At 43.1% G+C, this 16,899-nt stretch overlaps 1 protein-coding gene across 2 annotated transcripts in view; it reads right to left on the reverse strand.

Moving 5' to 3' along the window:
* The window catches only part of SDHC (succinate dehydrogenase complex subunit C), a 51,370-nt gene that overhangs the window by 10,785 nt on the left and 23,686 nt on the right, over positions 1–16,899 (reverse strand). For both annotated transcript variants that reach the window (XM_082704221.1, XM_082704222.1), the window contains exons 3-5: positions 14,305–14,361; positions 12,651–12,752; positions 4,246–4,307 (exon numbers count right to left, since the gene is read on the reverse strand). In XM_082704221.1, coding sequence (XP_082560347.1) covers positions 4,246–4,307; positions 12,651–12,752; positions 14,305–14,361 — 221 coding nt within the window. The remainder of the gene's footprint in view (positions 1–4,245; positions 4,308–12,650; positions 12,753–14,304; positions 14,362–16,899) is intronic.

Genomic DNA, 16,899 nt, shown 5'->3' on the forward strand with positions numbered 1-16,899 from the left:
CTCCCAAGTAAAGAAGAACATTACTGGCCATCTCTTTCCATGTTTTAAAGGACTGTTTTTTTGTGTTTTTTTTTTTTTAAAGATTTTATTTATTTATTTGACAGAGAGAGAGAGAGATCATAAGTAGAAAGAGCTCACAAGAGAGAGAAGAGGCAGCAGGCTCCCCGCTGAGCAGAGAGCCCAATGAGGGGCTTGATCCTAGGACCCTGAGATCATGACCTGAGCCAAAGGCAGAGGTTTAACCCACTGAGCCACCCAGGCACCCCTAAAGGACTGTTTATAAAGTTCTTTTTCTTTTTTTTTAGAGGGGGAGAGAGAGAATCTCAAGCAGACTCCACACCCAGCACAGAGCCTGATGTGGGGCTCCCTCTCACAACCCTGAGACGGTGACTTGAGCCAAAGTCAAGAGTCAGATGCTTAACCAACGGAACCACCCAGGTGCCCCTAAACTCTACTCTAAAGTCAAACTAGTATCATCAAACTTTTTGGCTCAACACGCTTTTTAGAGTTTATACATCAGCTGCAAAGTCTCTGGTGTGGAAGAACACCTTGCCGTGGATTTGTCCTGGCAGCTTGTACTACTGCAGCAAACAAGAACAGGAGCCTTCTGTTTGTTTGTTTTAATGTCAGCTCTATGCCCAGTGTGGGGCTTAAACCCATGACCCCAAGATCAAGAGTCGTGTGCTCTACCAACTTAGCCAGCCAGGCACTCCGAGAACAGGAAGCTTTTATGACTTCCAACGGTCGACAGGATTAAGTTCCAACTTCTCTGTGGGGCGAAGTCCTTCACTGTTTGGCACACTTTCCAGCCCTTCCTTCTGCCACTGTTCCCACAGCCAGACCCTGTCATCACCATCCAGTGACTCTGGGTGCTTCCCAAGCCCTAGGCCTTTGCATGAGGTAGTTTCCCCATTGACTGCATCCTCTACCTCCTCTTCGTGAACTCTCCTACTCATCCTTCTTTCAAGCTCTCCAACTCCCTCAGGGATGGTCTCTCCTCAGGGATCCCACATCTCTATTAAAAAGTTCTCACAGAGGGCGCCTGGGTGGCTCAGTAGGTTAAGCCATTGCCTTCGGCTCAGGTCATGATCTCAGGGTCCTGGGATCGAGCCCCGCATCGGGCTCTCTGCTCAGCAGGGAGCCTGCTTCCCTCTCTCTCTCTCTGCCTGCCTGTTTGCCTACCTGTGATCTCTCTCAAATAAATAAAATCTTTAAAAAAAAAAAAAAAGTTCTCACAGAGCTGCCTGCGTAGTGCAGTCGCTTGGGCATCCAACTCTTGATTTTGGCTCAGGTCGTGATCTCAGGGTCATGGGATCGAGCTCCACCGCCAGCCCCACGTGGGCTCCACGCTCAGCGCAGAGTCTGCTTAAGATTCTTATCCCTCTCCCTCTGCCCTTCCGCACTGTGCTCTCTCTCCCTCTCTCTCTCCCTCTCTGAAATAAGTAAATAAACATAAATGTTTATTTCTCTTTCTCCTTGGATTCCTCTGCCCTTGAGGGTAGGGGGTCCTACTATCACTGTCTAACTTCTAAAGCGTAGCAGGAAACTAATTAGAAAGCAGGAAGAACGAACAGCTCTGAAATAACCGCCATGAGCAGAATGACTGAGATGGGTATATTCATTTAGTAAACAGAGACCCAAGCACCTACTGAGTGCTCGCTAGAGGATACAAATAGTAAAAAAGACATAGTCCCTCCTCTCTGAAGAGTCTGCAGGCTCATGAAAGAGACAGATTTATAAACAAATGAAATAATTATAAATATGCAATAAAAGCTCCAAAGAAACCAGCAATGCAGTAAGAACTATGAAGGAACACTGCTGTGAAAACAGAAAGAGGACAAAAGAACTAGAACGAGAAACTCCTTCAGAGACGGCGGTAAGCAAAGTACTGTCAAAGTGGGCGATTCTGTCGGTCTAAAGGATGAGAAGGAACTAACCACACCGTGGCAAAGGGTAGGGGCAGACATTCCAGACTGAGGGAATAAAACAGGCAGTGGCTCTGGGTGAGACGGAGTTTTGCTCGTTCAAAGGAATTCAAAGACCAGGGCGGCAGAGCAGAGTAAGGGGAGGCCAGGCAGAGATGAGCTCGACGAGGCCAGATCAGGCAGCGCACTTTCTGGCACCGGGGAGATCTGAATCTTAATCTAAGTGCAACAGGCAAATACGGTAAAGGATGATTCTAAGCATGACATGATTCAATTTATTTTCATAAGGTTTTTGTTTTTCCTACTGTTACATCAAGAAGAGATTGGAGGAGAGCCACAAGAATGCAAAGATTACATTTGCTGGGACTGACTTCATTTCAGGCCAAATGATCTAATTCTTCTGATCATTTGGTCCAGTGCACATCATCTTCTAAGAGACTTGTTGCTGTTCAATTTATCGGGCTTCTCACCCCTGTTCTCATAAGTCATCATCCGAAGTATACTTTCCTGAAATTCCAACAATGCCGGTAGAGGCCTTATTAATGTGCTCAGTTCATGAGGAATGAGCCGAGGTGCAGGGCGCTGCCCATGTCGTCCATCTAGCAAAACCCGGTTCCCGTCCAGTTCTGAATGGCCCTTTAGCATTTGAGGGAAACATGAGAGCTACTACCACATGTGAACAACAGCCACTATGTTCCATTACAGGATTAGGGGTCAAGGTGAGGAAACAAACAAATACACGCTGATGAACACAAGGTCATCCAAGGGGGTAAAAATAGGAAACATGTATGATTATTAAGCACACTCATGAAAAAATCTATCAACTTTAGCTATGTTTGACGAAGCAATACTTGTCATTCTAGTCCACAAGAGAGCCGCTATCCCCTTTCCCCTTCAGTGGTAATAAATACACGGGCATAAAAAGGGAATCTGGGGCACGTGGATGGCTCAGTCCATTAAGCATTTGTCTTCAGCTCAGGTCCCGATCCCGAAGTCCCAGGACTGAATCCCATGTCGGGCTCCCTGCTCCACTCCCTTTCTCTCTCAAATAAAGAAATAAAGTCTTAAAAAAGAGAAAGGAGGGGGGGGGCTAAAGCCTAATAAACTATTCTTGTTCTTCCAATGACTTTTAGGATTAAACATGCTCATGGGTACCACCAAGTAAGCCTGGGTCATCAGACTCACAATGAGAAGATCCTGAACAAGCACGAAGAGGGCAACTATGAACTTCCCGCTAGAAGAGCCCATCGTGAAACGTATCGTATCACTTCAGTCCCGGTGAGTTGAAAACCAGAAACTACAGACTCCCAGAAAACATCAATCATCCTTCTACCTGGGCTCCCTTCACCAACCAAAGGGATGACAACATAGGAGTGACAACATCAGGAACTCCTACCCTACTTGACTATCAACAAAACAAATCTGAGCGTGAATGGCACAAGCGCGGTCTCTGCCGGGTTCTCAGCAGCAGCTCCCTGAATACGAGGTCCCTCTACTTGAGCCCCCAGTCCTGCCGATGACTACTTCAGTAAAAAGAGTCTATAGGAGCCCAGGGAGGCCCTGAAGAATAACAGAGAAAACAGAAATAAGTCCATGACTCCAGGACAAGCCAGGGAAAAATTTTAAATATAGCTGATCCCTTGGAAAGTATCTCTCTATTGTGGAAAGGCGCATCAGATCCCAAAACTTGATGAAGATCCGCATACTTCCTACCTGTAACGGATGTCACTACCTGACCTGTACGCCCGGAAACCAGCATACAAGTGATCATTCGTAAGGAAATAAATGGACATTCTGGGCTGGAAACCAAGATTTTGTGAGACTGGAGACTGACTTCATCTTTTGGGGTCTGATCAATTCTAAGTGACAAAGAATGGGTGCTAAAACTAACTTTCCGGAAGAATGAGGTTGATGACTCATCTTGGACTGTGTCTGGTCAATGTTGAGCCGGCCAGCCCATCTCTATGACATTTCTAGCTCTGCTCTCTGTGACTTCCATAAGTGCAACATCAGGATGTGCTAGGATGATTTAAAAACTGGCTAAGTAGAGGCATCCAGTGGGATCACTCGGAAGACCACACGACTCTTAATCTCAGGGTTGTGAGTTGGAGACCAAAAAACTGGCTAAGAACAGAACCTGAGCACAGTGGGAACCCAGAATGAATTGTTAAAGGAATGAACAATAAGCTTAAAAGGACTCATCCTTTTCTCTAAATCAAGTTGCTGATTTGTATAGGAGGCTGCACCAAGAGCCACAAAAACAGCAAAGTTCTTCGAAGCGCGCGCATGCCCATGTGTGCATAAGTACCCATGTACATACCTGCACTCAAGGCCACGCCAGTACCACGGTGGCAAATGGACATTGCCATGGGAAGAGACCAGCTGCAAAGAAATACACAAAGGCAATTACAAAAAGGAAAATATGGGGCACCTGGGTGATTCCGTGGGTTAAGCCTCTGCCTTTGGCTCAGGTCATGATCTCAGGGTCCTGGGATTGAGCCCAGCGTCGGGCTCTCTCCTCAGTGGGGAGCCTGCTTCCCCCACTCTCTCTGCCTGCCTCTCTGCTACTTGTGATCTCTCTCTGTGTCAAATAAATATATAAAATCTTTAAAAATAAATAAATAAATATAAAAAAAGGAAAATATGATACCACAACAGAGACTCTATTGTGGCAAAGAGAATATGAACCACTTTGGAAATAGGTACTATTCACACATTAAAAACAAGAACAGCTTTTGCATTCTTGTGTTTCCACTTTCTACTGATGAATTTCAGGAGAAGCATCCCTCCTTTTACCAGACGGGATCAATCACAACTCTTAACTCCTCCTTTCGTAAGACGAAACGACTTGAGTGGGTCAAAGACACCAATTACAGTTACGTCTAGTCAGAAAATAATCACTAGAAGACAACCACCTGGATCCTTCCTTGCACCAGTCATGTGACTGAAGTTAAAGGAACATGAAGTGAGTTTTGTTGATCAAGTTTCATAGAATATACAGCCACCCTTGAACTCCTTCTTATTACGCGCCTGTAAATATTCACAGTGAGCATATCATTTATTCCCTAATAAACTTCCTATCCCAAATTTTTAAATCCAGTTTTCCTGGATTTAGTAAACATTTTCTTAATCCATCATCGTTTTGAAATACTTTGTCATCAAATCATGTTCTGAATCATTAATTTGCCAGAGCATTTCCGTAGAAGGACAATTAACACTGCTACATTCTAGACCTAGTTCTCATGCTCGAGAGGACTGTTTAGTGAAATGGAAAGCACGGGAGTCTTTGGATAAAGTTAACATTCATCCTGGAAACTCAGCTTAGAGAGGAAATGCTGAGCATAATCAGACCATATTTTCACAACTCTAACGGGAAGCTACTCAAGTAGGCTGAAAAAAAATCTCAGAAATAAATTCTAACTATGTAATTAAAATGGTCACAGTAAGAAAGGAGTAATGGCTAAAGACACCCCAAAAAACTGGCTAGACACCACTCTGCTTAACTCAGACTTAACAGGATAAATCTAAAAGGCGGAAGAAGAGCCACATAACAAAAGACAAGCAGAGAACAATGACAGAATTTGGTTAGATGAATCAGGAGACTAAAACCCAGAATGAGCTGAGGCTTGCAAAAATGTCAAGGACAACAAAAAGGGGCTTTTAAAATTGTATTCAGGGAAAGCAAGCCTCCTAACCGGGATGGACAATTTTATGTTAATAGATGACAGAGTACAAAGCAGATTGCTCAACTATTTTATTTGTCAAAGAGAATGATTATCAGACTGAAAAAGACAGAACAAATATTGATTTGAGAGAACTGAAAAAAACAGAGGTGGGGAAATTGTAAGACACGCTTAGCATTCCAAATGGACTTAGGGCTCATGGCCAGCGAATGAAATCCCATGACTGAAAGGTCTACCAGATGACGCGTGCGCAGAGCTCTGGATATTCAGAAATACCAAAGCGGAAAAATGGGGGTGAGATGAGAAACTGCTCGAGTCAAACGTGACCCTAATTTTCAAAAAATGGTTACAGCCACAGCCTGGGTCAGCTAGGTGCTGAGGAGGTAAAGGAGATTTTATTTCCTGAACAACCACAGTACCAGATCCGGTCCCGCATGGCCTTCTAGAGTCTTGTCACTCCTTAGCAGGCATGTTAAGTGCTGAGCCCCCTGACCCTGGGCAGAATGTCAGGATTGATGGCTTCAAGAAAGAGAATGTAGCAGAAGTGACACCGCGTGACTTCCAAATCACACCCTCTCGGGCTGTGAGGAAGCGAGGAAGCCCCAGCAGCCCCCTGCGGAGGGCTCAGGTGGGAAGACTCAGGCGGGGATTCAAGGATGACCCCCCTAACAGCCAGAATGAACCCAAGTCATGTGAGCAAACAGATCTCCAGATTAATTCAGCCCCAGCCTTGGTGGGCTTTATTTTTTAAAGATTTTTATTTATTTATTTGACAGAGAGAGAGACACAGTGAGGGAGAGAACGCAAGCCCAGGGAGTGCGAGAGGGAGAAGCAGGCCTCCCACCAAGCAGGGAGCCCGATGCAGGGCTTGATCCCAGGACCCCGGGATTATGACCTGAGCCAAAGGCAGTCGCTTAACGACTGAGCCACCCAGGCGCCCCCAGCCTTTGTTTTATAGCTGAGGCCTAGACATCACAGAGCAAAGGCAGATCGTTCCCACTATTTCCTGGTAGAACGTAAGTTAAGAGTCTAGTACAGAAAATCAAGATTGTTTTAATTCACTTATAGAAAAGAGAATCACTAAGAGCCACTAAAATTTTCCTCCAGGAAAAGTTTTTCTCAGGACACAATGAGATCCCTTTGAATTCAGGTAAGATCTTACTCATCTTCATATTTCCAACTCCTAAAAGATTATCAAGCACACTGGGAGCAATCAACCAATAAATGATTTGAAATGTATTAATTTTGAGGCACCTGGGTGGCTCAGTGGGTTAAGCCTCTGCCTTTGGCTCAGGTCATGATCCCAGGGTCCTGGGATTGAGCCCCACAGTGACCCCGCATTGGGCTCTCGGCTCAATGGGGAGCCTGCTCCACATCCTCTCTCTGCCTGCCTCTCTGCCTACTTGTGATCTCTGTCAAATAAATAAATAAACACTTTAAAAAAACAAACTAGGATGCTTTAAAAAAAAATGTATTTAAAAAAACAAACAAACTAGGATGCTTTAAAAAAATGTATTTCCTTTTTTGATTGTTAGTAGAATGTTAATCAAGGAAAACCTAGAGGGGCACTGGGTGGCTCAGTGGGTTAAACCTTCTGACTTCAGCTTAGGTTGTGATCTCAAGGTCCTGGGATGGAGCCCCACATCGGGCTCTCTGCTCAGCTGGGAGCCTGCTTCCCCCTCTCTCTCTGTCTGCCTCTCTGCCTACTTGTGATCTCTGTGTGCCAAATAAATAAATAAAATCTTTAAAAAAAAAAATACCACTGACAAAGTAAAAAGCATTTCTCCAAGGAAGATATACAAATGGCCAGCCAGTATATGAAAAGATGCTCAGCATCACTGATCATTAGGGAGATGACAATCAAAATTAGAATGCAATACCCCTTCACACCCTTAGGATGGCTGTTATTAAAAACAATAAAAAACAAGTGTTGAGGGGCGCCTGGGTGGCTCAGTGGGTTAAGCCGCTGCCTTCGGCTCGGGTCATGATCTCAGGGTCCTGGGATCGAGTTCCGCGTCGGGCTCTCTGCTCAGCGGGGAGCCTGCTTCCTCCTCTCTCTCTGCCTGCCTTTCCATCTACTTGTGATCTCTCTCTGTCAAATAAATAAATAAAATATTAAAAAAAAAAAAAAACAAGTGTTGATAAGGAGGTAGAGAAAGTGGAACGCTTGCGCACTGCTGATGGGAACATAAAACAGCACAGCTTCTGTGGAAAACAGTAGAGCGGGCTCCTGAAAAAATTAAATAAAGAATTACCATGTGATCCAGCAATTTGGTTCTGGTTCTCTGAAATCAGAGACTCAGAGGTACTCGCATACGGGTACTCACCGCAGCGCTATTCCCAAGAGCCGAGAGGTGGGAACAACACAATGGCCCCGCGAGGATGAACGGGTAACCAGACCGTAGCGACACACAGAAGAGAGGATTTACTTAGCCTCAGAAAGGAGTGGACTTCTGACACAGTCTACGATATGGATGAACCTTGAAGACTCTGTGCCAAGTGCAATAAGCCGGACACAAAAGGACGAGCATTGTATGATTCCATTTTATGAGGCATGAAGAGGAGTCAGATTTATAGAGAGAGAAAATCGAATGCTTAGAGGCTGGGGTTGGGGTCAGAGGAGAACGGGAATTACTGTTTAGTGAGTACAGAGTTCCAGTTCAAGAATATAAAAGGATTCTGGAGATGGAGAGTGGTGATGGTTTGTACAAGGTGACTAGGTTTAATGCCACTGAATGGTGCACTTAAAAATGGTTAAAATGATAAGTTTTATACTATGCATGTTTTACCACAACAAAACATTTTTTAAAAAGACAATCCAATTAAAAAATGAACATGGGATTTAAATACTCCTTTCTCCAAAGAAGATATGCATGTAGCCAATAAGCATATGAAAAGATATTCAAAATCAATAAACAGTGTGCTTAGATTTATTTTGTATGATTCAAGGTCAAACCAGAGCCATTGGATAGAAGATGTAAGTTGCAGCACCTTCAATGAAAGAAGGGTCTTTCTGATAATGAGAGAAGTTCCCAAACTGGAAAAGGCGGGTAGTGAGTTCCTTGTATATTAGAGGTATACAAGCATAGGCAGAGAACCACATGAAAATACTGCAGAAGATATTCACTCATTAGGTACAAAGGTGACTTCTAACTTTGTGTGTGTGTGTGAACAGCACCTTTGTTGAAATGCAAAAACGCAAAATGTAAAACAGATCAAAGTAAAATTGCTTTGGCTACCCTGGGGCCCAGGGCCTACAGTTTCATGTGCATGTTGGCCAGCCTCCAGCAACTATTCACGAAGCTTAGTAGAATATCCAAAGCCCCAAGGAGTACTCTGAAAACCAATGTGGTTGATGATGTAATTAAATTTTAAAATAAAGGTTTGCTTTTTTTTTGAAGATTTTGTTTAGTTATTTGAGAGAGAAAGAGCGTGCAAGCGAGCACACAAGCAGGGGGAAGGCAGAGGGAGAGGGAGAAGCAGGCTCCCTGCTCAGGAGCCCGACATGGGGCTCGATCCCAGGACCCTGGGATCATGACCTGAACTGAAGGAAGAGACTTAGCCGACTGAGCCACCCACTTCCCCCCAGGCCATGGCTTTAAATATAAATTTAGAATAATATAAGTTCTTCCCATTATAATCCTCCCCCCCAAATCTTTTCTCTTAAAAAAAGCTTTACCATAAAGTTACAAGGATTAAGATCACTTATTAGGCTCCTTCTGTTTTAGTACAATGTCCAATTTCTGCAATCAGAATTATTTCTGGAATCTGGCTTGGAAAAAATCTGAAGGGTTGTGGTATTTGTGGAGGTGGTTAAAAAATGGCCAGCCTCCCTGGCAAAAACCCAAGAGGGGGGCAGTGGAGCTCGAGGAGCAGCTCGAGAGGGGATTTTCTCCAACACCAGCACAGCAGCAATCCAAGTTCCTTCCAAGGACACCAGATGCACCTGAGTCCATGTGTACACTCACACATCCCTGTGCCTCTGCGTCTGCGCACACATACATCCCAGCTCTCCCTACTGAGAAGGCCTCGAAGCCATGAAAGCCTGGTAGCAATGAGCACATCTAGCACCCAGATCTTGACTGCACAAGAACCATCCTGAAGAGCTCCCGCTGGCTGAGTGTGGGACAGTTTGGATGCCAAAACAAAAGAGAGTAACAATGGAACCCTTTGGGCAAAACAGGAACTGTGAAAGAATAAGAAACGCGTATATACACGGTCTCCATTCCTGGTTCCTGACACTGAACTCCTAAAACCCTTATAATGTCTGGAGTGACAGGAGAAGTGCTGGAACAGCTTTTGTCCTCAGATTTGGTCTTTGACCCTGATTCCTGACACACAGCTCCTAAATCCCTTGGAATTTCCTGGGTGGTAAGAGTGTCTTTTGTTTTAATGAGGTGACTCGGGATGGAGGCTGGTTACTGGAAAGACTGAGACATGATTACAGCTTTTAGGCCCACCCCTTCTTTTTCCAGGGAGGCAAAAGGGGCTAGAGATTGAGTTAATATCTGGTCCTGCCTACCATAAAAATCCCAAAAGTGAAGAAGTCTGAGTTTCCAGGTTGCTAAGGATATCCACATGTCAAGAGTGTGGTGTATCCCAACTCCACGGGGACAGAAGCTGCGGTGCTGGGAACTGTTCCTGACACAGAGGCAGCTACAAGGGTACCTGGCTGTTGATCTGTACCAGCTGTAATGGAACTAATGGAACTAGCCCTTGTAATGTAACTAGTGAACATAAGTAAATGTTTCCAAGTTCTGTAAGCAACTCTAGCAAATTACTGATCTACTCATATGATGTGAGGAGGGGGTAGAAAGAACCCGTGATTTATAGTTGGTCAGTCAAAAGCACAGGATTTGCAAACTGGCATCTGGAGTGGGGGACAGTCTTGTGGGACTGAGCCCCTGACCTGTGGAGTCTGCACTAACTCCAGATAGTATATGTCATAAATGAATTACTCTAACTGGTATCCAGGGAGTTGGGAAACTGGCTGGTGTGGGAAAAACCTCCACACATTTGATGTCTGAAGTGCTGAAAGCACAGAGGAAACAGTGCTGTTTTTCCTTTAGTTGGTGTCCTGAGAGTAGAGGAGACATGAGTTTTTCCTTTTAGGAATCCTTAAATCTGTACTGATAAAGAAAGCAAGCTTTAGCCTATTTATTTATTAATTTACTTGTAAAGAAATCTACTGGGGGGCGCCTGGGTGGCTCAGTGGGTTAAGCCCCTGCCTTCGGCTCAGGTCATGATCTCGGGGTCCTGGGATCGAGTCCCGCATCGGGCTCTCTGCTCGGAAGGGAGCCTGCTTCCTCCTCTCTCTCTGTCTGCCTCTCTGCCTACTTGTGATCTCTGTCAAATAAATAAATAAAATCTTTAAAAAAAAAAAAAAAAAAAAAAGAAATCTACTGGGTATGGTGGAATTAGAAGAAGTACAATCTGGCAACTACCGGAGTAATAACCGATTCCTAGTAATAACTAATAAATGCTGACGGTAAGTATCATCAATAGAAGGAAGTCTCACCACAAAATAATTAACAATTATAAACACAGTATCTGTACTCACTAACTTTATACATGGAGAAACCTAAGCAGACACACTGTAACTAGATAAAAGTCAACATCACCAGTAATGAATCAATCATCACGCATAGCCCCCATCCCCACCCCCGCACCTATGCACTGAGACCACAACATCACTTCAGAGCTACTCCTGCCAAAAAATGCACAAATCACAGGAAAACACCAGGCAAACGTGAACGGGAACACTTAAAAATGTTAATGTCATGAAAGATAGGGAAAGACTAAAAAACTGTTCCACACTTGAAGGAGATTAAGAGTTAAAGAGACAACTAAATGCAACACACGATCCTAGACTGGATCCTGGACCTATAGAGGACATTACTAGGACAACTGACAACATCTGAATGGGATGGTGACACTGGGTCAAAGTTAATTTTCTGATTGTGATGGTTGTACTATGGGTGTCCTTGCATTTTTTTTTTTTTTTTAGAGAGGGGTGGGGGCGGGAAGAGGCAGAGGGAGAGGGTGAGGGAATCCTGTGGCTGAGATCAATCTCCCCACCCTGAGATCAGGACCCGATCTAGTATCGGATGTTTAATCGACCAAGCCACCCTACAGTGTCCTTGAATTTAAGAAACATGTACTCAAGGATTAAGGGTCTGTGATAGGCAGAGTAACAACCTCCCTAAAGATGGCCACATTCTAGGCCCTGGAACCTGTATTTTACCTTAAATGGCAAAGGGGAATTTAAAGTTGCAGCTGAAGCTAAGTTTGTTAATAAACTCACCTTAAGCTAAGGAGACTATCCGGGATTAGGGATTACCTGGATGGTCCCAACATAATCACAAAGGTCCTTAAAAGGGGGAGAGGCTGGCAGAAGGAGGGAATGGAGAAGAAATGTGACAAAGGAAGCAGGGGCAAAGTGGTGGGAGGAAGAAGAACGTCACCCATCATCACTGGTTTTGAAGAGGAGGGAGGAGGCCACAAGCCAAGGAACTCACAGCAGCCTCTACAAACCACACAAGGAAACAGATTCTTCCTGTGAGCCTCCAGAAGGGAATGCAGCCCTACCAACACCTTCATTTTAACCCAGTGAGACCTGTGTCAGCCTTCTGACCTATGGAACTGTAAGGCAGCAAGTGTGTTGTTTTAAGCCACAAAGTTTGTGCTAACTTGTTACAGCATTACAGGACTGATGGAACATCATCTTGCACTTGAACTTAAATCATCTGGGCATGTTAATGAATTGGGACTGTGCATACAGCTCTACAGGAATTCGGTGTACTGTTTTTGTAACATTTATGTAAATTTGAAACTGTTTCACAATAATGTTTTTCAATTAATGGATATTACATTTTGACCCACCAGCGTTTTCCAAATGGTAATTCTACAGGATAAAATACCCTCTAAGGCCAGAAGACAGAAAACAGTCTTTTTCTTATATAAAAGGCCTGAGGGAAATACTGGCCCAACCTCCAGAACCTTCACCCATTACTTCTCGACTCCCTGGTTCCAGAGGCCTTACCTGTAGATGGTGATATGGGGAGACAGAGGACGGTTTAAGTCGGTGTTCTTATTCCAGAACCTCTCCATCTCTTCCTTGGCTGTGGTTCCCAAAGGAACAGCACTAAAATAAAACCAGAAGGTTTTAAAATGATTAAAAGTAAACTTGGCTAAACAAAAAGTTAAATCAAAAAAGCTAAGCTCTAAGCTGGGCTGGATGAACCCACTGCAGAAGGAAAACATGTTCATCCACTCCCCATCGCTATGCCAAGTCTGACTCAGTAATCACCTCAATCACCCAGGGAGGTCATATCAGGGGAGAACTCCTCTTCCCAAACCTCCAACACATAGGTCAAGCAAAAGAAGCTCAACTTCCTTTGCATTGTACAGCAGAGCGAGGACAATATTTTAAAAACATTTACATAAATGAATCACCCTTTCCCCAGGCCACGGGTGTTGTCTCATACATAACCACCTGCTCTCATCTGTTTTGTCCAGACACCTTTCAGGTTCTCAAAAATCAAGAACTGGATCAGCTCGGTACCTCCGAACAGTTTCTCGGTTTCCCTTGTCACTGGGTTGGGTTGAAGTCAAGTGTTGGATGGCTGTGTTCAACAATTTAATTTATTATGTACCCATATTAAACATGATTCCATTCCCCTCAAGAAAATATAACCTACCCATAGACTGCACTAAAGAAAGAAAAAAGCAGTAACTTCATAGTGGAAAAATACCTAGCAGACATTCCCTTATTCACATGATCACATGCCCCCGATGTGAATGTAACAGGCAGTACACACCACTTAAGTATGACTCCTGCCGAAAACGGGTAACTTGACTCTAAATTATAGGAAACGGCCAGACAAACCCAATTTGAGAAACATTCTACAAAATAACTGGCCTGTATTCTTCAAAAAATGTGCCACAAAAGGCCAAGGAAGGCTAAGAAGCAATTCCAGATTAAAGGATGCTAAGGAATATGACAAGTAAATAGAATGTGTGAGCCTAATCAGCTCCTGGATGGGGAACAGAAGACTGTATTTCTATAAAGTACATTATTTGGGACAAATGGAAAATCTGAAAACTAACTGCATGCTGGGTAAGAGTACATCAATGTTAAATTTCCTGAATTCAATAATTGTGTTTATATAATTATACTGTTATATATAAGATAATGTTCTTATTCTCAGAAGAAGTATTTAGAAGCAAAGCGTCACAGTGTTGGCAACTTAATCTCCAAGAATTCAGAGAAAATACTAACAATAATTAAATACACATCAGTCTGGACCACACTAAATTGTCAATCTTAGACCAGCTTTGACCAACAAAAATTACAATTTCATAGACACAACCTAAAATACATAAAACTCTAAGTAAACACAGCGGAATGTTAACAACTGATGAATCTAAGTGAAATGTATCTAGAACTCCACTGTACTACTCTTCAACTTTTCTGAACGTATAAAACATTTCCCAAATTTAAAGTTTAATATTCTTATCCTTCCTTCTGCTACCAAGATGAGAAAAATAGTGACCACAATCACTAAATTTTCAGCTAACCATCTGGAACTTCCTTCTTTCATATGTACCCCGAAAATCTAAACCAACACCCCACTGCTGTTCCCTGAGGGGAAAAACGTTAAGTCATAATAACCTCCACAAATTTAGGAACTTACTTTCTGGTGCAGAGCCGAGGACTAAGGTGGGCACGGAGGCAATGGCGGCCAACATTTCTGCAAGATAAGAGAATAAAGAGTCAGTGGGGGTGGGGGGAGCGCCTGGCTGGCTCAGTGGCTGGAGTCTGCAACCCTGACTCTCAGGGTTGTATCCCCCGAGCCCCGTGTTGGATGTAGAGATTACTTAAAAATAAACACCTTTTTCTTTTTTTTTTTTCAAGAGAGAATAAAGAGTCAACACACATTTAGAGATCGTCAGTTTATCAACTTCTCTTTTTTGTGCCGTATTAGATTTAGGATTAGAGGGGGAAATTAGTAAGATGAAAACAAGGACAGTATCAATGTCTTTGAGAAATTTTTTAGTTGGAAAGCTACCACTTCAAATAACCGGGGAATAATCACATACATAACCTAGAAATGCAAAATAAAGTTTTAGCTGAACATGAATAATACAAAATAAAAGAATAATCAGAGTTAGTAACGTTCAACATTTCAAGTTAGGTCTTAAAGGAGGTGATGAGTAAAGGACAGAAGTAAATAAGAACAAGAATAAGAATCAGAGTAAGGATATACCTTAGTTAACTGCTGCAAATGGATGAATTAAGAAGGTTGAAGAATCCGGGGTGTGTGGGAGGAGGGGCCTAACTATTAAGCTATCATTTTAGGAACTACCATCAAGTTCCAGACAAGCTGGCTGAACTTCAAGTCAAAAAAGCATGGAAATGCAAAGATTTCCCTGAATAGTGAAGAGTTATGTGAAGAGGGTACACAAATTTCCTACCAAAAAGTTACGATTTTTGAAAAGGTATACATCAGTACAAAAACTGCTTTTCAAGTCTAAAATGAAGATGTGCCCAGGCATTCTACGGAAAGTGAATTTACCTGACCCAGAGTTCACACAGTATTACGAAAAGCAGGACCACTACACCCCTTTATTCAACATTATATCAAATCTTTCCAAAAGTATTTAAGAAAGTGAATTTCTGGGACTAGAATTAAAAATACATTGATTCTACAAAAGTTTATGGTATATCTATTATATGTAAGGCACTGTGAGGATATAAAATCTCCTTGAGATCCAATGATCTTCTAAAAAAAAAAAAGCTCATGGTGTCCCTCACACCGCTGACATGCTGATACTAGATGCATGAACAGTTCAAAATCCCTCTGCTCTACACAGGACAGGAGAAGGGTCCACTGCCTGAAGGCAAAATAATCCAATCAACACTTCCTTCAGCTCCTCCATCTTTCCAGCTTTGGCGGCAGGAGGTGAATACTGACATTGTGCCCCCAAGGCTCCCAGAAAGAAGTGGGAACAAATGTCTTCCATCAATTGAAGTAATTGTGGCTCCGGAGTTGCAGGGCACGCATTCCTCGCACCAGGCTAGGTCCAGGCCCCCAGCTACCCGGCAAGAGTTTGCAGATGTGGGTTGGAATCTACAGCACTCTGTCTAGTGCTATTGTTTCCCAGACAAATGCCAATGTAAGCTTTCCCCAAGGCCCTAACAGACCCCAGTTGCACAAACTTCTAGCCTTAACCGAAATATGACAAAAGTAGGTATCTATCCTTGCCTTTCATGTGAGACCAGGAACTCTGAAAGTTCTACTAAGAGCTTGAACTTTATATGTTACAGCTAAAAGGTAACAGCACGATATTTTTTTTTTAAAGATTTTATTTATTTTGACAGAGATCACAAGTAAGCAGAGAGGCAGGCAGAGAGGGAGGGAAGCAGGCTCCCTGCACAGCAGACAGCCGGATGTGGGGCTCGATCCCAGGACTCTGGGATCATGACCTGGACTGAAGGCGGAGGCTTAACCCACTGAGCCACCCAGGCACCCTGACAGTACGTTATTTTTAATTAATACGCCAGAATGTATCACTCTAGTTAGTACTGTTCCCTTTTAAATATATTATACAGGTCTACCCAAAATGTAATCACTGCTCTCAAATCATTTCTGCAACTCTTCTCTGGATTCGGGCAACAACAGTGAGGCAGAAAGGACAGTAAAGTAAAAAAGTCACACTGGAGTTCCAGTTAGCCTAAGTTGTGTAACTTTATGGAATCACCGGGCTGCAGCTTTTTCACTTACGAAATGGGACTCACAGGACCTACCTGATTGGTCACTGGGAGGATTACATAAGAAAATGTACAGAAAAGCAGTCTCAAAACTGCAATATCATCCATATATATATTACTAATATTTCATTGGTCTCGCCAAGGTCTTTAGAATTAACATCACATTCTTTTTAAAATGCTCAGTCGTGATAAAAATATTCGTCTGCTGAAAATGGATTTGACTTTTGGAAAAAAACAAAAGTTATTCAAAGCCAAGTCTATGGGATCAAACTAAATAAAACATTTTTGGTGCAAAACAAGATGTGACTACAATATAATGAGTTTCTCTTATATGACCTCGATATGACTTGATCTGATGGTATGCCAAAAAGTTTTAGAAATATCTGGGGTAAGAGCAACTCTAAAATATCTGTAACTTTGAAGGACAGGATGAAGGGGAATCATCTGTACACAAAAGTTCTCATTAGGGGCACCTGGGTGGCTCAGTCGTCAAGTGTCTGCCTTTAGCTCAGGTCAT

This window comes from Mustela nivalis, assembly GCF_964662115.1.
Source record: "Mustela nivalis genome assembly, chromosome: 16".
Taxonomy (NCBI): Eukaryota; Metazoa; Chordata; class Mammalia; order Carnivora; family Mustelidae; genus Mustela; species Mustela nivalis.